Source organism: Gymnoscopelus braueri (genome assembly GCF_963280865.1).
Source record: "Gymnoscopelus braueri genome assembly, chromosome: 10".
NCBI lineage: Eukaryota > Metazoa > Chordata > Actinopteri > Myctophiformes > Myctophidae > Gymnoscopelus > Gymnoscopelus braueri.
In genome coordinates this window covers 17073545-17094934 of record NC_137611.1, presented here as the reverse complement: position 1 = coordinate 17094934, position 21390 = coordinate 17073545, and the positions used below count along the sequence as shown (strand labels likewise).

Here is a 21390-nt window from a genome sequence, read left to right as displayed (position 1 = left end):
CTATATCTTTATCATAACCACTTATTTACTAATGCATGATTTTCTGTACACAGTGTACACCATTAATTAAGCTATATTGTAAAGTGTACATACACCCATACAGTAGTAGACTAATGTAGTCACCAAATACACGCCCCATATGATGACGTCACTACTAAGACAACCCGGTAGTAGAGAACGTCTTCGACCTCTAGGCTCCTCCCACAATGTGCACGTAGAGAGGAAGCAGACAGACAGAGCAGTGGTTGTTCTGTTGTGATGATGATGATGATGACATGATGTTTTACATGGACGACTGGGACTATTCAACATTCATTCTACACATTATATAACACACTGCAACGGCGCAGTCTAGCTGTCGCCTCTCCACTGCAAGTGGACATAACATGTCGGTTGCTGCCATTAACCACGTATTATCTGGCTAATTATTATAGCGTGTGTTAACGGCAGATCGGGCTGCTGTCTAGTCTAGAGACAACAACACACACACATCGGTTCATTGAGAGCCAGGGTCCATCCATCCATCTTCAACCGCTTATCCGGAGTCGGGTCGCGGGGGCAACAGTTCCAGCAGAGAGACAGGGTTCTGTACATATTAAGTTGTGTGTGTGTGTGTGTGTGTGTGTGTTAGAGTGTAGATAGGGTTGTGAGATCTGATCATTTATGGCTCCAATGGGGATCCGCCTGTCACCCCTCGGCGTGGCCGTGTTCTGCATCCTGGGGTTCGGCGTCATCTACCACCTGTACGCCGGGGTCATCTCCAACCGCCTGGCAGCCTTCAGGTTAGTGGTGGAAAAAGTACTCAAATGTTTTACATAAGTAAAAGTATCAATACTGCAATGTAGAAGTACTCTGTTACAAGTGAAAGTCCGGAATTCAAAATGTACTTGAGTAAAAGTACAAAGGTATTGGCATAAAAATAAATACTTTTTTTAGGGCAGTTTTGAAAGTGGGTAGAGCACTCCTTCACTACTTTTGGTAGGGCATTCCACATTTTTGTTGCATAGCAGGAGAACGAGTTCAACCACTTGTTAGTGCCAAATCTGGGTTAACTAGTAACTAAAGTTTTCAAATAATTGTAGTAGAGTAAAAGTACAATATGTTTGCCTCTGAGATGTAGTGTAGTAGAAGTAAGTAGAAGTAAAGTTATTGAATTTTGGAAATACTCCAGTAAAGTAAACGCACCCCAAAAGTGTACTTAGGTACAGCACTTGAGTAAATGTACTTAGTTACTTTCCACCACTGGTCTATAGAGTATGAGTGTGGTTGTGAGATAGATGGATAGATCAAGTAAAATCCTATGTTAATTTAACGATTGAGTGTTTGTAAATGGTCCATTTGGTTTCACACAATCTCAGAGTAGCAAACACATGGGTAAATGAACACTGAGGAGCCATATAGGAAGTAAGGCTACGTGGACATTAACCTGCCATTGTAGTTCCATGCACAATGTATACCACCACACTATAAAGGCATTTTGTGTATTATGTCACAATGTTATCTGCACTGTGACTCTTCTATCTCCATTCTCCACCCACACAATTGTATTATGTGCCAAACCTAATCAAATAACGTGGCTGGATGATAAACTTTATGCAAAGACAGAAAATTCTAAATACTAGGCCTATAAACTTGCATGTACATGTGCTGTAACCCTTAAGCTAACAGTGTCTTATCTGGAATTTAACAATTACATTACTGAAGACAAAGATTCAAGGCACTCATCTTTAAAAAAAATAGTTAAATATACTTTATTGTTACATTCTGGCAGTACTATAAAAAAATATTGCACCAACGCATTTTGTTTTAACCTTCAATTAACTTGACTTCTTGGTTTATTGGTTGAACACTTTATGAACCAGATTGTCAACAGTAGAGATAGTACAGTCAAAAGTCATGCTAAAAGGATAACGCAAAAATTCCCAGGGGCTCGTTTCCATTTTGGTCGACTAGACACATTTCTGTCTCTAACATAATAACTATTGTAAAAAGTTCTGGATGTTTTGTTATTTTGAAGCAAAATGTTCATTCAGGTGACTCTGGGAAGTGTCCTGTACCCTCAAGTACACATAAGTGTAACCCCTGATTCCTACTTGAATTCATACTTTCCGCGCAACGAAAATGGCCGATCTACCAACTCACAATGCGACACCCGCACTTAAAGTATGACTCAGGCTTAATGTTTACATCTTCTCATTCATCTCTGTCTTTTCTGAACCTCCCTTCCACCACCTACCCATATTTCCTCTTTTTTTCACACTCTCCTCTGCCATTCCTCCATTGCATCCTCCTGTCCTCCTTTTCTCCTTCTCCTCCATCCCATCCCTTCCCTTCTGTGCCTGGCGTCTCCATTGTTTTTCCATTGTGATTCTTAAATGCATTAAGTTCACATCACAATTAAATCAATCTCTTCCTTCACCCTTCCCTTGCTTTCTCCCTTCATTGCATCTGCCTCTTATCCCTCTCTCTCTTCGGCTCTCCCCACCACCTCCCTCTCTTTGTCTCCCTTTTGATTTTTTTAATGGCTTTTATCGTTAATGGAATGGTTTGGTTAATGTCCTTTTTTCTTCCCCCTACTTCCTACTCTGCTTTCCACCCGTTGACCTCTCTCACTCCCGTCCTCCCTCCATCTCTCCATCTCTCCGTTCCTCCAGACAAAGGAAAGCAGTGGATCTGAGGGACCTGCTGGCTCTGTCCGTGGAGGCTGCAGTACAAGGTGGCATCGAGGTGAAATCAATTGTTGATTTTGTTCATTATTAGAACAGTGCTTCCAATGCCGACCAGATTTTATTGGGCCGCGAGTAAATATCCCCTTTATTTCATTTCCTACATACATTTATTTTTTATTAAAAAGATTTGAAAAAGTCACAACTTTTCATCAATTAAAAACAATTCCAACATTTTTCAAAAGTATTTAATACAAAAATGTCTAAATCTAATATTTTCCATAAATACAAATTAAAAAACATTTAAGAAGTAGTGAAAATAGCAGATCCACAAGCTCACAACGTGCCGCGTTGTGAGCTTGTGGATCTGCTATTTTCACTAGTTTGGGTCCCGGGCAAACGTCTAATTTCTCTTTTGGGCCTTAGCTAAAAAGAACCACTTAGAACGCATCAGAGTATTCTGCAAAGATGCATGGTATGTACGGTATGCACATCAGTGGTGCTTGCTAATGGACCCTTAACTGAGAAACAAACAAGTTCAACTTGTTGAGAATTCAGGAAATACAACTTTGTTCTTTGATGATGCAAATTGCCATTGTCATTTTAACACACTTAAAGGCGGCGCTACACAGTCCACATCCTCTGTAGCGGGTTTATACTGTATTTCTAGGTGCCCATCTCCAGTGGTGTGGTACCCAAATGGCTACTTTGCATATAACAGGTTTACAAGTGAGTGTGAAAATGTCACTCCTCCCACTTAGTTTCAACCTGGTGTGCCTATTTTGGGTATCATTATAGGTGAGCATTTGTAAACATGAAAAAACAAAGTGAAAAATACATACAATCGATTGTACTGTATATCGGCTATTTTAGCTGCACTCCCATATGACGAAGTATAAAATAGGGTGTTAATCTATGAAAAAAATCTTAAAAAGGTGAAATATTGAGATGCAACGTTTCCATCCCTCAGTGACAATATACTGTATATTTGGCATCATTGAAAAGAAAACCTGTTGTCTTTCATGGGAGTTCTTAATTCACATTTCAATAACATGAACAACACACAGGTCAGTAAAGCCCTTGATGACTTCATCCTATTTTCTCCCACGACTACTTTTGAACGTGGTCTAGGACATTGGTTCTCAAAGTGGGGTCCTGGGGGGGGGGGGGGGGGTACTACCAGGGGGTCCCCAGCTAAATTAGTTAATAAAGCTTTGCTTCTGGGGTTTGCTGGCACAACATATTTTCAGGTGGGGGTCCGTGGCCAAATACATATCAATTTGGGGGTCCTTGGCACAAAAAAGTTTGAGAATCACTGGTCTAGAATCAGAGGTTCTTCCACTTCTCTGGGACATACTTGTGAGATTTATCATCTACGTTGTATTGTGTTCCTCCAGGTGAAGAAAGTACGTGACGAGAATGCCCTCGCGGAGAGGTCCAAGGGTAAAACCAAAGAGGGAGCCAACGAGGCTCTAACGCTGGGGGACCTCAGGTCGCATAGGAAGATGTTCTACCTGATCAAGAACACATATCCTGAACTGATGGTGAGCACAACTAAACAAATGGAAGGGAGAATGTGTGCGTGCACTGGGTGTGTCCAGTAGGAGATAATGACTAATGCCTGACTCATACATGGAGCACGAACCTGGTCGCACACCAAAAATAGCAGAACCATTTATACAAGCGTTGTGAGCTTGTAGATCTGCTATTTTCGGTGGTATCTTTGGTGCGCAATTAAGCGGTGCATATATAAGTATAACTCAGGATTTAAATACCCTCAATTAATCTAAAAGAGAAAGGCATGGAGGCGGAGCTCACCAGTGGTTGAACGCTTGGTGTATCAACGGCGTAGTACGGTAGCTTTGTTGGATATAATGCCCCCTCTCCCCCCTTAATTTCCTGTCTTTCTGCACTGACCTGTATGGGATCCAGATAGAGAAACCTCTGCCCGAAAATAACCTTTTTAGAAATGAAAGAGAGGGAAATTAGTTGTATTATAGAGTCACATCTCAATAACATGGGATACAGTAGCTTGATATTGTCATATTGGGAAACGGCTTCTTTTTTTCCTGGTAGGGCTCAAATAATAACGTTGGTACCCGAGTTTCTTCTATAGAATTTGAAACATTATCCGAGAGACACACCACCTTCACGCCTTTTATTTTACATCGCATTGTAAAAGTCACGTATCAGGTTTTGGTGACCACTTTGTCCTAGACAAACAAAAGCAGATTTTCCACTGTACACGCTTGCACGCTTTGAACCACTTAAGCCCTATGTACTTTTTTGCTCATCAAATAGCGAGACAAGTTTATCTTCAAGCTTACATTTGCAAAGTGTTGTGAGCTATTAGATCTGGCTGCTATTTTTGCAATTAAAAAAAAATATATATTTTTTTATAAATATATAATATATATATAATATAATGACGTGCCCAAAGTAGGGAGGGATGCCAGGTTGAAAGAGGTTAATGCTGTCATCTTCATCTGGGCACTTCCATTATATTCTTAGCGATTATTCTATGGATAACTTTTTCAATTAATTGAATAATCGAGAAGCAGGTTTTTTTTATGTGTTCATAGTATATATATATATATATGCTGGGTCAGAGTTGGATTGGGGGCTTCTCGCCACCTTGTTCAGGGTCTGGAAAACAATACAGGGGGATTTATATACTGTGTATCGTTGCTGTCGGGCAGAAACCTCTTATCTCTTTTTGTAAATGAACCCCCCTACTTGATCACACTACAGTGTCACACAAAAGCATCAAAAGTAGCAGATCCACAAGCTTGAAAAGGGTTGCGGCGTAAAGCGTAGGTCTCCTACTTTTGCTACTTTTGAATTTGAATCCTGAAAAGTAATAGTTTTGGACATATGCGGTTTCCATCCGACAGAGACGATATACTATATCAGCGGATCGATTACCCACCTAAGCTTTATCTTACACTTTGTTGCACAACAGTGTCGTGCAGAAAATATGAAAATAGTTGATCTACAAGCTAACAATGAGCTTGTAGATCAGCTTTTTTAACGTAAAGAATAACTCTTTTTTTTTGTGCTTATAATGACCAAAATAGGGATCGATTATTAATTGTTGATTTTGTATTAAATTACAGATTATTGATTCTTTTTTTATAATAGATTCATTGTTGCACACTCCCCCTACTTTTGGTTTCAGGTGAACAGTGAGGAACACGACAACGCAGCAGACGAGGAGCATGAGGTATGGAACCGCGAAATCCCAGCTGACATCCAGAAGATAGAGGGAGTCAAAGAGGTCCCTGCTGAGGCCATCACCATATGGATTGACCCCCTGGATGCTACACAGGAGTACACTGGTATGTGTCTGTGTCCTGGACTTTTTTACTAGGGCTGCAACTGCAACTATTGGAATATATTTTTAACGGTTATTATAATCTGTTTTATTTTTATATGAAAATGTGAATAGATTTTTTTTATAGCCTGCTAAATGGATTAGTGAAAATAGCCAATCTACAAATTCACAAGCAGTGTGAGCTTGTAGATCAGCTGTTTATACAATTTTTTTAAATGAAAATTGGGGGGAAGAAGCTACATTTCTATTGTTTCTATAATTTTATTCTATCTGCTTTTTTAATATAATTGATTAGATCCATTAGTTCGATTAACTATTGCACCCCTACTGTGGGCTCATACCAAAATGAAATAGGAGACTCACCTCTCTCCTTGTCTCCTTTTCTTCACTCTGGTGTCTATTCTTCCATCCTAAATTTCTCGTCACACCCTGTCTTTATCTCCTTACCTATCTCCTTACCTGCCTCTCCTATACCCTCCCTTCTTATCTTTCTGTGTCATCTTCCTCTATGGATCTTCTTCTTCTATATCTTCATGTAACCACCCCCCCCCCATCTCTTTGTGTGTGTGTGTGTGTGTGTGTGTGTGTGTGTGTGTGTGTGTGTGTGTGTGTGTGTGTGTGTGTGTGTGTGTGTGTGTGTGTGTGTGTGTGTGTGTGTGTGTGTGTGTGTGTGTGTGTGTGTGTGTGTGTGTGTGTGTGTGTACAGAGAACCTGGTGCAGTACGTGACCACCATGGTGTGTGTGGCTGTGAATGGTAAACCAATCATAGGGGTCATACATAAACCCTTCACAGGATACACTGGTAAGTGTGTAGTATTCAGTAAGCTTTATAAATCCCCTACCTGAAACTTGTATTGCAATAAGCAGCCAAAATGTCAATAGCCTGTGAAAGCTTGTGAAAAGCACCCTTTGCCAGTTAAACTTGAATATGTTCTTATCAATAAATCAATGTTCATGAATCTGCATTAATATTTGTGTGTGTGTCTTCTCTCTGTGCTCCGGCAGCCTGGGCGTTGGTGGGAGGGGGGACCAACGTGGCTGCACGTTCCTCCTACGCCGCCGATCCCCCCAAGGTCGTTGTGTCCCGCTCTCATGCTGGGAAGGTTAAAAATTTCATTCAGGACGCATTTGGAGTCAATACCACCATCATACCTGCAGGTGGAGCAGGTGAGCATATAGGCCTATACCCTGAGAATATTAAAACAAAATTGAAATAAATATTTGATTATTTATTTTCTTCTTTTTTTGACCTATAATGACATGCCCAAAATAGGGATGCCATGGTTAATGTAGTTAAAGCAGTGAATAGTACAGATTGCCTCATGAAAAATTCTCCCTCTCTGTTTCTGTCTCTCTGTCTCTCTGTCTCTCTGTCTCTCTGTCTCTCTGTCTCTCTGTCTCTCTGTCTCTCTCTCCCTCCCTCTGTACAGGCTATAAAGTCCTCTCTCTTTTGGACCTGCCACAGGGTGAGATGGATGCCTCAGACCAGGCAGACGTCTACATTCATGTAACCTACATTAAGAAGTGGGACATCTGTGCTGGAGCTGCACTGCTAGCTGCACTGGGTATGCATATGAGCTTTGATTTTTTTTTTGTTCTGTTTCTTATGTCAAAGCTGCAATCCGTAACATTTTTGGAGCCCAGGTCTCCACACGGGAGAGAAATTTCTGCCACTGAGCAAAGACCAGCATGGGGAGTTATTGCACTTTAAGCTTCATGCTCAACCAACCTAGGGACGTGAGGGATGTGAAACGACTCATATTTCGCGAGTCGACGTGTCGAGGGCAATAATCGATTTTCTAGAAGCCATGCATGTCTTCTATGGAAGCATGTTGCGCAGCGAAAATAGCCGATCTAAAAGCTTGTAGATCGGCAATTTTCGGTTATTTTAAGATAAGAGCATTTGAAGTGGTCCAACTAGCAAAAAGTTCAGAAGAATCTTCCATAAAATCGTAATAGTCTGGGATATTTTATACAAAGGCGAAGGTTAAAGCTTTAATCTGTGATTTATTCACCTGTTCAGGCGGTATGAACTGCAGGAACAGCATTACTTAAACATCATCATTTTACATATTGTGTTTCACACTTTCACAAATCACACATTAGGACTGGGTCATACACATATTCTCAGTCGTGAGATTTTCTTTCGCTTTAATCCATGCGTTTGACAAATTAGAATAATGTCAGAGTGAGCTCTCCGTCTCGATGCCAAATAATAATAGTAACGACACAACACGTTCAATAATATGTAGCCTATGTGGCCTCATGGCCTGGATATAAACTCTTATAACATAGGATAACCTGAATAACCTGGGAACGGTCGCCACCAGGTACTGCTACACGTAACCTCAGTAAAAACGGGGGGCGAGTTTGTTTTGGGGCGATCGTTACGGTTCCACTCGGTGCCGCGCTATGAGCTTGTATATCTGCTATTTTTCAATAGCTAAAATGACACAGATGCTTTCCCTGTCTTAATGGCTTAAACTAGCACTAAGGATTGTACCGTGCATGAGCTTAGAAGCTGTGTTGACTGTAGTGATGCTCATTTCAGATGGTCAGATGACGACCCTCCAGGGGGAGGACATTAACTACGGCGGCACCGAGGCCAACAAAGCAGGACTGGTGGCCAGCGTTGGCCTGGACCACAAGGCTCTGGTGGAGAAACTACCACAGTGGGATCCCGAGAAGCACTGATCAACACAAACACACAGAGCCATTGATATCGTGACCAGAAGGTACTTTATAGGGGCACCATTCTCTCAAAACTAAAGGCTAATCTAAACACACGGCCGTATTGTACGACAAAAAAAACACGTATTTTGAGAAATAAAAAAAAACATTATTTATGTCGTACTGGCTGTTTTCTGTTTTCCATCGCAGTGAGATGTCCCAACACTCCCATCAGTGAACTTAACAAGAGAAGTAGAATGGGACTGTGACGCATACGTGCTCGTCGCTTGAGAACTGCATTGGCCAGACAGACGCATATCAATGGCTCTGTGCGCAGCTCGCTCACACATTCGATACCTGCGAGTAAGATCGGTTACGAAACAACAAGGCACCCGTGTGTACAGTGTGGGCCTATCACATACACACTCACAGTGAGCAGTGGAACAACGGAGTCTCGCTCGTTCACACGTCTCACCATTACAGACCATGGCAGAACAACTTTAATGTGGATGGTAAAAGTTCAAGAGCACAATGGAGGATACCCACACCGACAAATGGGCGCCGGGCTGGACGGGACATCACTGTCATGGTTATTTATCACCTTCCCTCAATCTTATCGTTGTTCTGGGGCAAACAACCACCGATCATTCAGACAAACAGGAGTCAGGACGTGTTCTTTGTCATCACATGCACTGCCATGATGATCAGGCAACACCATCAGGACAAATAAATGAATCCAGGTCGGATGGAAGAAGAATTAATTTAATCCTAAACATGTTTTCTAAAAACAAATTTGCATGCCCTAATCTTTTCATAGTTTGTGACGATGCAATATAATATTTCGGCATCTAAAATGATCGGGTGCTGCTATCCCTGAAAGCTGATCTGAGAACTAAGTATGACCCTTTTTTCATTCATCCCAACCACACAACTTCCAAATGGATACAAATAAATACAGAATATACAGTCTGAATATTAATAGTCAGGATATACAGACTGTTGACAAATTAAAAGGAAAAACCTGGATAAATGCGTAGAAAATCATAACAAATTGCAGATGCTTCCATACAGGTGGACTGTATAATACAATTAAACAATGAACATTTGATCATGCTTTTTGGCATGTACAGAAATGCTGAGCAGCCCCAGTTGACCTAGATTTGGGATCAAGATGGCAGGAGAAAAAGATCTAAATGACTGTGAAAGAGGGTTCATTATTAATGTGGTACGGGTGGCAGGAGCTTCAGTCACAAAGTCACTGCCCTAGTGGCTGGTGTTTCAATAGGAACCGTGTCTAAAGTGACATCTGCACTTCAATCTAAGTGTATGTGAGTCGGTCGGAAATTGTGGTAAAAGCGTACATTCTATATGACACTGGTGCATTAAGAGCGATATGCAGGGAAAGAAGAGCAGCTCTTCCTCAGGTGACTGAGGATGTCAATGCAGAATTTGATCACACAGGACACGATGGGTCTCTGAATGGTTTGATGAGTATGAAAATTATGTGAATCGTACGCTATGGCCTTCAGACACCAGATCTCAACCCAATTGAACACTTACGAGAGATTTTGGATAGTGCTGCTCATCACCATTATCCTCAAAACGCCAAATTAGGGAAGATCTTTTTTTTGGAATGGTGTTCATTCCCTCCAGACAGTAGAGTTCCACAGTAGTGTACAGTAGAATATATGCCAAGATGCATTGAAGATGTTCTGGCGGCTCATGGTGCTCCAATACTTTAATGTGACACTTTTGGTTTGTTTAGTCTTTTGGTTTTTCCTTTAATTTGTCATACGTCTGTAATATCCTAGTCAGAGTTCCTGGATTGTTCTATCGGTCGACCTGCTTTTTAGGGGGGTGTTCATGTTTTACTTTGTCATTTATCCTCATTCATTTGCTGAGGAAATCATTTTAACTAGCCTGGACTAAAAGATAACTGCAGCAAGCTTGCACAATTCCCACCTCTGTCTCCCATCATCCCTGATACTCATCATACAGGAGAGGGATAAAAACAATACAAGCCTGCGAAATGCAGAGATCATTTCATAGTGTTATATTGTGCCCAACTGTCAGGTTGCCATTTGTCACTGTCAGGCGGAAAACTTGTATTTCTAAAATAGTTTATTTTTAAGTCAAGATCTTTTAGTATTTTAATTGGTTAAATATTTATAAAACTCAGACTTAACCACTTTCAACCCGTGCTCCCTGTTTTGGGCATGTCATAGGTGAATGTTTTCAAACTATTTTTTTGAACAAGCTCACATGTCATCATCATGACGCATTGTGAGCTTGTAGATCGGCTATTTTCACTACTTTTGTGTGACTGTCATACGACAAAGTATAAAATGGGGCATTCATTTTATAATTTGTGAAAAAAACATAAGATGAAATATGGAGATACAAGGTTTATGCCTGACAGCGACAACAGACAAATGGTTTGTATTTCAATTAGCCTGAACAAGTCACTGGTTTGAATGATGTTCAGGCGGTTCATGATTCTTGAGGTGTTGGAAATAGTCAAATTCTTGTTGTGCCCTCAACCATAATGGTCTGTGTTTGACATGACATTTATCCAGCCAATAACAAAAGTATTGAGCTAAAATGAACATTTGTTTTTTGCTTTCATGCACTTGAAACATTGACATCAATTAAAAAAAAATTAGCTCACTGTTGCAATACTTCAACTGTTGACTGTGAAGCAAAATAGATACAATATCGGTGAATTGTTTATAAAGTGTGTCTTACCAGCCTGTATATTGCTCCTGATAACATTGTATGGGGGGGGGGTGTATAGAATCAAAGTTTAATGTTCATAAAATATTAATAGAATAGAGATTATGGTAGTGACCTGGAGAAGCCATGAGCAGTTTAACGGTCCAAATGGTTATGCATCTTATAAGGAGACAGACATACAGCTCTCTGTCTGAAATGCGCCCAGTGACTCTGGATCGGGCCTTAAACGCAAAAAAAATAGAAAATACGTAAACGATACGAGTGCCTTGGATCGGCATTAGGAACCATTGTCATCTCATTGGTGGTGTCAGAATGCTATGGAAGCCTGCGGTGTGAGGATGTTGGCTACAGCTGCTTGTGCTGCTGGGTGGCAGGGATGATTGCTGTGGTAGTGATGATAGTGTGGGTACTGGGACAAATCTATGACAACATTAGTGCTGGGATGAGAGGTGGACATATAGACAGCGTGTTATGCATGGATGACTCCGTTCTTCAAACAGTACGTTGGTCAGTCAGCCCTCCCTGTGTTTTGATTTCATTTGTATATTGTACAAGAGCGCATTTTGTAAAATAATTATAGACATATACAATAATGAATGATAACTGTAATAGGGTTGGAGGGGGACATGTGTGTTGAAGTTGGGCAGCTAGAACAGCCAATGAGCATTTGGATGGAGACAGAGCCATAGATAATGTCCAGTAGGTACGTTTTTCACTTTTCTTTTTTACATGTGTTTGTTAGTGGAGAACAATAATGGAACAAGTCCTCCAATAACATCACTGGTGAGACCATATCCATTCTAAAACAGCTGTTGCAGTTATTACTGTATAGTTACAACTGCAACGGCCAAACTCAGCCTGCTAATGGCTCTGTTTTGGCTGTCAACAAAGGGAAAGAGGCTGAGAGAGACAGAGAGAGAGAAACAGGGTTAATGAGTTTGTTAAGATGTTGCCTTTGACATTTGGATCCATTCATTTCCACTGTAGCCAGGTAGACCTATGCACTGAACTCAGTGTGTCGTGAAAATGACCTGACTTTATGACCTGGATTCTCATCTTACTGAGACAAGTGAAAGCCTGGCTACTGGAATGAATGGACAAAAAACTCACAGGCTCAGACTAAACTCAGTCTTAGACTGAAATGCTGCGAGTGGTTGCAGTCAGGCCTCCAGCAGGATAAGATGATCAATCCATTAAAGAGGCCCATTGTAGTACTGTCAGATAAGCATCTAGTATGTAGATCTTCTGGGGTACCTTAAAATAATGTATTTGCTGTGAAGTGTATTCACGTCTCATGTCCCATTTCTACTTGCCATGTCATTTAACTCTGAGTTCAACTAACTCTCAGGATTATACAGTGCACACTGGCATTTCATTGTATGTGCTTTTTTATTTTGTTTATTTACAGGGGAGGTCTATTCAAATACTGAAAAGCTGTAGATGTAACAAGTTTGTTCCAATCAAAGTGAAGATGATCACTCTCATATTGGATCATTTGTTTGTTTGAATTGAATGAAAGTGATCAGACTAACGGTGTACTACGGTTCACAGAAGAACTTGGTTAAGTTGAAAAATGTATATCCTTGTCTGCAAAACTTCTTTAGTTTCTTGTTGTCCTTTTCTGGTATACAGTATATGTGAATATTCTTGTGATTCCATAAAAATGAATTCCAGGACATGACCAAGACCATATTGACGAACATGTAGACTGATTTTTTTTTATTGTATTTTTATCATTTAACTGTCATTACAATACACCTTTCAGTTTTCTGTTCCTACTGTATATCCACATACATGTGAATGTACAATTTGGGCACTGCAATGGCTCAGATCACACTGTGAAACAATACCAAAATGGGCAAACATAATGAGAAACTCTCTGTCTCTCTCTCTCACTGCCTCGCTGATACATGGCAACATTTTCAGGCACTGAAACTGGATAAAGTTGCCTTTTTACAAAGGGGAATTGTTGAAAAGTTTACATGACAGCATACCATTAAAACATGTATTAAATTTGGTCATTTTTTACTACAGAGTGTGCAATAAGCCTAGCATTGGCACGAAGTGCAGGGGTCAAACTGCTGAATTACAAACTACAGACTGAGAAGGCAGGCATTGTCTGGAAATGTATCCATATATCAAGGCCTTAAAGGATTACTTATGCACAGAATGAAGGTTCGCCCTGTTTGAACTGGTTTAGTCTGTCCATCCTCCTGTTTGTTAATCAGTCTGTCATGCTGTATAGGTACCATCTGTCTATCTCTCTCATTCTGACTCTGTTAGTATTTAATAAAACAGTTGCGTGCATGATGATGACAATCGCCATTTGCCGTTTTTCTTTTCTACCAAGTAACAGAGATTAGGATCAGCCATAATGGACTCTTGGACCCGTGACCCAAACTAGTGAAAAATATCAGATCTACAATCTACATAAACATTTTGAAAGGCCAGGTGTCCTCATGTAGGTTTGCAGGGTTCCACTCTGAGCTGGTCCTGTGGGAGGGAGTTCAATTCAATTTTCAATTCATTTTTTATTAAAGTGTCAAATCACAACAAGTTGTCTCAAGACACTTTACATGTAGAGCAGAGACCCGACATTGTCCCACCCTGAGCAAGCAATTTTGCAACAGTGGCAAGTTAACTGGAAGTGACGTCAGGCAGACCCAGTCTCTAGGGTGGGCGCCAAGCCGGCCATCTGCCTCGACCGTGTTGGGGGGGGAGAGAGAGAGAGGGAGAGACAAAGACAGAGGGAGATGCAAGCAAAAAAATACAAGTAGTAGCAATAACAATAATAAATATAATAGTGTAAGATAGTATATAATATAATATAGTATAACAATGTTATAGAGTTGACTGCATCAGTGGCGGGAGGGTTACAGAGATTAATTTGTCCCGTGGCTGAATGGTGCCGGTCTGCCCTGCTGGGGAAAATTATTGTGCCAGGTCATAACACTATTCACAAACGTCACAACAATTATGTGAAAGGACAATCCCAGAAAATGTACATACAGCAAGACGTGTAGTTTTACATGTAATGGATGTGTAGTATCTTTCCTGACTTTCTGTGTCACACTGCAACTTTTAATACATGCCAATAATGATCACGCTAATTTGCCATACCTTTTGTGACAGACCTCAGACGGTTCTTCTCAGACCTTCTTAGGGGCTTTGGCAGGACATCCAACAGCTGCTGTAAATGACAAAATCCAAAATATGCAGTCATTTCTAAATGTAGTGAGTGGCAATGTCAAGGCTAGCTGAATTTCCTACACCCTACTCCACTCAGTCTACTACACATCAGTATGTGAACACAAGTCTAGCTCCAATAATAAAAACATTTAATCAATGATTCCCTGCGCTGACGATGTCATACGGAGATATGCAGTAGATTACTGTTCTCCTGGGATAAGTATGTTTTAGGAATTCTTTCTTTAAATGATCCCTGGCTAATAAGCCAAATATGCCTTAATGCATTATAATTGCCCTCTATAACTAAAAAGTAAAATTAAAAACACCACAAATATTTTAGTTATTTTAGAAATAGTTAATCTTTTACTCAAGGGGACAACGCCCGTCACAAGTTGATGATGTAATTTGTCCATGTGTGGTCCAGTTCTATGGAATGTTAATGGCATGTCCAAATAAAAATCAACTTAATACTTCCTACGGTTAATATGAACATCAAAACAATATTTTAAGTATGTTTTATTAGCCTATGTATTCCATACATTCCATAGGGCTGGACCCATAGAGGTATGGCTGGACCACACATGGACAAATGACATCATCAACCTGCGACGGGTGTTGTCCCCCTTCAGTAAAAAATGATCTATTTCTAAAATAAATACCATATTTAAGGTGTTTTTAATTTGAGTTATAGAGGACAATTATAATGTATTAAGGCATATTTGGCTTATTAGCCGGGGATCCTTTTAAAATTAGTGGTGTCCCTCTTAAAGGTTTCGGTATTGCAGTGGTCCCGGCTTTATATTTGACAAAGACAACAATTATATCACCATAATAACTCTTCAAATGACCTGAGAGCTTTGAGAGAACAGCCTGAAGAGTGTCCTCCATGTGCTTTCTTTGGCCGGTGAAGTCCGTGACCGTTGGGTTTTTAGCATGCTGGATCCAGTCTGACTTTGTGGAGCATGCATTCAAACACAAGTTCTACAGGGGGGAAAGTATTGTAACATTGAATACAATTACATCCTTTTCTTTATAACTGCTCAAAATATTTAAGGGAACCCTTAAATATTTAATTAATCCCTTAATTCTTTTGAGCAGTTTTTGTTAGCCGTATGTACACAGTTCATGAAAACTCAAAATAATTAAGGGATCAAAGTGTTCCCTACATAATCTTTGAGCAGTACATATCCTTTTTTAATTTTTTCATATACTGAAAATCTGAAGTCGCAAACATAGTGGGGGGGGGTACTCTCTACTGACTCCTTGATACACTATGTTGAGACTTGCTCTATAGGGTAGTTTAGGGTATTCCCCAATATTGTAACACTTGCATAATAAAGACAACTAGAAGCACACGTTTGAATGAAAGGTAACTTCTAAAGAATGTTGATGATTAACGTTCATTGTACAGGAATGTTTCACCTTGTCTTCCTTGTTGAGTTTCCCCTGGATCTTCTCTGGATCAGAGATGATATCTCTGATATAGTTTATATAGAACACCAAGTCCCGTTTAGCTTCTGCAACACACACGTGTACACACATGTGCGCACGCACGCACAGCACACACACACACACACACACACACACACACACACATTAAGTAGTATTAACAAGAGCTTGTGACTAATAACTACATTGGATCCATTGGAACACATGCTATATATATATATATTTTTTTTTTTTTACAATTTCTGAAAAGAAACTACTGTCTGGATTGCCATGCTCCCTGCAGAATAGAACCCTACTGATTTTGGTGACCCCATGACCTTTCCTCTACCATCACCTTTTGGCCCAAATCAAACTTTCTGTTTTAAAGGGACTTTGAAGTTTTTTTTATTTCACTAAAGGTCACCCCAAGAAAAAAGCATTGGAAAAATTATTTCTTTGCATTTTTTATTTATTTGGGGCAATAGTAACAACTATCAATTATAATTTCTTTAACAGACCCAACAGTTTTCCAAATATAGGCCTCTACCAAACGGTTGAGATGTCACTTTATGGTAATGGTAAAAGTTTCATGCATATACATTGATTTATATGCATTCACTGAGAAATATGTCTCCCATTATGTTCCCCAGTCTCTTCTGCTTGTGAGAGTTGATCAGCATCATCTGTTTGGTCATCTTCTTCATCACACAGATCAGATCAGAGATTTCAGCACCACTACCTTTACCATTAAATGACAATTCAACCATTTGGTTGAGCATGTTTTTTTAGATAGGAATAAAATCATACTAATACATAAATATAATGAAATAACATTATATGTATTATATTAACAACACTGAATTAGCAAAAGCCCTATTTATCCATAGCAAATAGTACATTTTAATTACTTTAGTTTAGCTTCACGTTACCATAAAGTGACAAACAACCCGTTTGGTAGAGCATGTTTTCATAAAATTATTAGACCATTATTAGATATTTTTTTATTGTATCAAGCTACATAATCAGGTTCAGTAACACCTCTGAGATGATAATATGACAAAAAAAAAATCTTACCTCTGAAATTTCAACCAAAAAAATCCCACCTTTCAGGAGTGGATTAATTGATTTTCACTTCCTAAAAAGTGGCTACCTGAGAATCCATGTGACTGGGAAACAGTGACATCTGGTGGACCTTTTTTTGCCATAACATACCTCAACCAAATGGTAGAAAGGGCTCAATCAGGTTGAGTTAAGTTCAGCAATGTTGTCAATGAGAAATAGTGACTTAAAATGTGCTCTACCAATTGGTTGAGCAGACTGTTAAAGGGTTAAAACACTGGTTCAGTTCAACCAACATAGTTCTGGTAGGGTGCAGGGAAAAGTAGCCTATACGGCCTAAAGGCATCCCTATAGCGGGGCATTTAGAATGTTCAATTGAAAATCAGTTATTCTCTGTAAGCAACACGTTTGTAAAATAAAATGTAAATTTTGCTTTCTGTTGCAGCCAGGAGATGAAATTGTATTATCACACTAAATTTAAAAAAAAATCTCTCCTGCCTTGTCTTGCCTGTATGTTATCAGAAGACAATAGATTTGTGATTACTGAGTGAACTTTATTCTCTCTGCCTTCCCCTCCATTTCTCTCTCTCTCTCTCTCTCTCTCTCTCTCTCTCTCTCTCTCTCTCTCTCTCTCTCTCTCTCTCTCTCTCTCTCTCTCCCCCCCCCTCTCCCTCTCTCTCTTTTTCTCTCTCTCTCTCTCTCTCTCTCTCTCACACACCTACCTACCTGCTACCATAAGACAGTCAGCACAGGCTGTGTGAGAGTATCTCTTGGCCACCTCCAGTGGCCTCTCCCCTCTGAAGTTCTCAGCCTGTATGTCAGCTCCCAGTTCAAGCAGAGTCATCACTGTCTCTAGATGGCCCCAACAAGCAGCACAGTGTAATGGACCGTAACCTGTTACAACAAAGACCAGTGTAAAAGCCACAGAAGCCACTCTTTTTAACCACTATCAACCTGATGTCCCTGTTTTGGCATAGTCATGTAGGTGAGCAATTTTCCCAAAAATGTATAATTGATTGATTGATTGAATACCTGCAAAACAGTTTGCAAAATAGTACAGAGGTACAATTATACAATAAAGCTAAAAGGATAACACAAAAAGTGGTAAGAGCTTTGATGGAGTTAGAAATATATATGTTTTGTGGACCAGATTGATATGATCTAGAACTATCGATCTAACCAGTCAAATTAATATAGTGATGTCTTTTTGGGCCTGTACTTTAAACATGCTTTATGTAACTCTACTATACTTTCCCTACCAAGGCCATGTAGCTGGCTCCATAGCTATCTGGGGCCGGCTCCATATGTTTCCAATCAGTAAAAACATGTCTTGGTCAACGCTTTGTGATCTAATGTCCTAATGACCTGTATCTCTGTACATGACCTATATCTCTGTATGACCTGACATCGTCACTAATTTACTCTGTCAGCTGTCACCCTGTCACAGATAAACCTGCCACATGTCCTATGATATCGAAGAGATAACTTGTTTATGAAACCATAAGATGTACACAAGGATACTATAAGATGAACAACAACTTATTATGATGACACCCTGCTCATCAGATATGATCTGACGTCTGAGGGTCTTAACCAATCGTTAGGATCCACCTCATAACTGATGTCCGGACTCCAACTTGTGTATAAATACTATTGCCTGTCTTTGTAATGGGAGAGAGATATTTTTGCTGTACGGTGCCTCGTGGATGGATTCTTTCTCTTAATACAATGTCAACCTTTTAATTTGAGAACCAGCCTGTGTCTGCCTTTGATTTCGTCTCATCCTTTTTACACTGGGTTTTCAGCTGTTTAACTACAAATAGTTTTAATTAACATAGAGCAGGATTTACGACCCTTTATCAACTCTATTAATTGGTCCTTCGAGCCGGATAAAGGCCTGTCCGACATTATTATCATAATTATTATTAATATTTGTTTCCATTGTGGTCCAGTATAATAATCAAAACATTTTAAAACAAATTGCTTGTAGATCGGCTATTTTATAAATAGGGCTTAAAGCTGCAATCAACTTAAATAAGTTCAGGATTGCTCCTTGAATGACTGGTACCTGACTGTGAGATCGATGTCATTATAAATTCTAATAATTAGTTAAGAAATCATTTACTTAAAGGGATATTTCACTTTCAAAAAAACTTTGGGTCATTTCGTCGTCTACACAGGCTTTTGTGATCCCCCAATCAGTTTTTAAGTTGCTTGATTCAGTATTTAGATATTTGATATTCATTTTATCAGACACGCCCCCTTCCTATACAAACCCATTATAACTTCAAACTCCATTTTTAACATGTTAGATTCATCAAAAACACCCGTCCTTGGTTCTGGTGACTCACCCTGCCCTCCTAATACGCGAGGGGGCCGTGTTTTTTCGATTACTTTTTTCATTTATTTTATGTCGTTTTTTTATTGTATTCAATTTTTTTATTTTTCAAAAAAAAATATTAAAAATAAATGAAAAAGTTATCAAAAAAACACGGCCCCCTCGCGTATTAGGAGGCAGGGTGAGTCACCAGAACCAAGGACGGATGTTTTTGATGAATCTAACATGGTAGAAATGGAGTTTGAAGTTATAATGGGTTTGTATAGGAAGGGGGCGTGTCTGATAAAATGAATATCAAATATCTAGATACTGAATCGAGCAACTTAAAAACGGTCTGGGGGGCTCACAAAAGCCTGAGTAGACGATAAAATGACCCAAAGTTTTTTTGAAAGTGAAATATCCCTTTAAGTACTGTACTTAAGTGAACGTACTACTCCATCTCAGAGGAAAATATTATACTTTTACTCCACTACAATTATTTGAAAACTTCTGTCACTAGTTACTTTGTAGATTTGAATTATCATTACAAAACATACATTAACCACTTCGCAGCCCTATTTAAACTTTGGCTATTTGAAAATAGCAGATCTACAAACTCACAACTCATCGCTTTGCGAGGCATCTTGAGCTTGTAGATCTGATAGCTATTTTCAAAATATTTGAATACATTTTATACATTCTGCATAATGAGTACTTTTACTTTTGGTACTTTAAGTATATTTTGTTGCCAATACTTTTGTACTTTTACTCAAGTACATTTTGATTGCTGAACTTTTACTTGTAACAGTGTTTATACATTGCAGTATTGATACTTTTACAACATTTTTTTATTTAAAAAAAATGTGAATACTTTTTCCACCACTGTCGACATAGAGCTTCGCGTTGTGAGCTTGTAGATCTGCTATTTTCAAATAGCCTATGTATAAAATGGCGCTAAAGTGGTTTCATAATATCATAATTTATATCTGAAAAGTAACTAGTAACTAAAGTTTTCAAATAATTGTAGTGGATTAAAAACAATATTTGCCTCTGAGATGTAGTGGAGTAGAAGTATTGAAAAAATAATACTCAAGTAAAGTACAAATACCTCAACATCTTACTTAAGTACAGTAGGCTACTTAAGTAAATGTACCACCACACTGCATAGAGTGACTCACTCTACCTCTTGTTGAAAGCTGGTTGACTTGGGCTCCATGCTTGACCAGTTCTTTAACGACGTGGCTCCGTCCCAACATGCACGCAACAAACATTGCATTCCTGCCCACCTCATCTTTATATCTAAACAAATCCCTCTCCTGTGATTCTTCCCCCGAAGCGTCAACAACACTCTCACAATGACGATGAAGGCTTTCCACGTCTCCGGCTAACACGCAGTGAAATACAACGTCATCTTCTTGGATAAAGGGCATTTTTTTGTAAGGTATGCAAACAATGAATCTACTACTTTACACTCATCGCCAGGTTATTTCGTATTTACTGTTTCCATGGATACGTGGTCACATGGATGGTTCATATCAGAGCCATTCATAATATGATATGTGACCATAATGGATCAGAGGCAATTTTACTTTACATGTCCTTCATTTTATGTTTTCCGAGATAAACATTTTTTGTAAAACTTTTGTCGTCTGAAACAAAGGTAAATGAAATGTTACGTTTTAAGTGCCAAGTTCTATGTGGGAACTGGGAACGAAAGTGCAGAAACACGCCATCTGCTGGTTGATGTTTGAATCTGACACACACGCGCGCGCGCGCGCACACACACACACACACACACACACACACACACACACACACACACACAGTGTGTAGTAATAATAATAATAATAATAATAATAGTAATAATAATTATTATTATTACATTAATAATAATTATTATTATTATTTTACTCTTTTCAGTCCAGATGCCATGCTGATCAAAGTTTTTTGTACTGAGTCTCGTGATTCATTCACTTCAAGTCCAAGTCCACATG

General features: G+C 39.4%; 2 protein-coding genes across 3 annotated transcripts; one reads left to right on the top strand and one right to left on the bottom strand.

The window, feature by feature from the left end:
* The first annotated feature begins 239 nt into the window (after positions 1 to 239).
* Positions 240 to 13716, top strand: bpnt2 (3'(2'), 5'-bisphosphate nucleotidase 2). Of its 2 annotated transcripts, XM_080439037.1 has the most exons (9): positions 240 to 782; positions 2655 to 2727; positions 4064 to 4210; positions 5845 to 6004; positions 6707 to 6802; positions 7006 to 7167; positions 7431 to 7565; positions 8552 to 8735; positions 8881 to 13716. In XM_080439037.1, the coding sequence occupies exons 1-8, from the start codon at positions 664 to 666 to the stop codon at positions 8692 to 8694; spliced, it is 1035 nt and encodes a 344-aa protein (XP_080295163.1). In that variant the 5' UTR covers positions 240 to 663; the 3' UTR covers positions 8695 to 8735; positions 8881 to 13716. The 2 variants fall into 2 exon arrangements, with proteins under 2 accessions (XP_080295163.1, XP_080295162.1); XM_080439036.1 differs by having other exon boundaries at positions 8552 to 13716.
* Positions 13717 to 14552: 836 nt separating this feature from the next.
* ankrd45 (ankyrin repeat domain 45) lies at positions 14553 to 20698 on the bottom strand (the record flags this gene model as incomplete). The annotated part of the gene is made up of 5 exons (XM_080439734.1): positions 20580 to 20698; positions 17806 to 17973; positions 16015 to 16109; positions 15441 to 15573; positions 14553 to 14593 (listed from the first exon to the last, which is right to left on the bottom strand). The coding sequence occupies exons 1-5, from the start codon at positions 20665 to 20667 to the stop codon at positions 14553 to 14555; spliced, it is 525 nt and encodes a 174-aa protein (XP_080295860.1). The 5' UTR covers positions 20668 to 20698.
* Between the last annotated feature and the right edge of the window lie 692 nt (positions 20699 to 21390).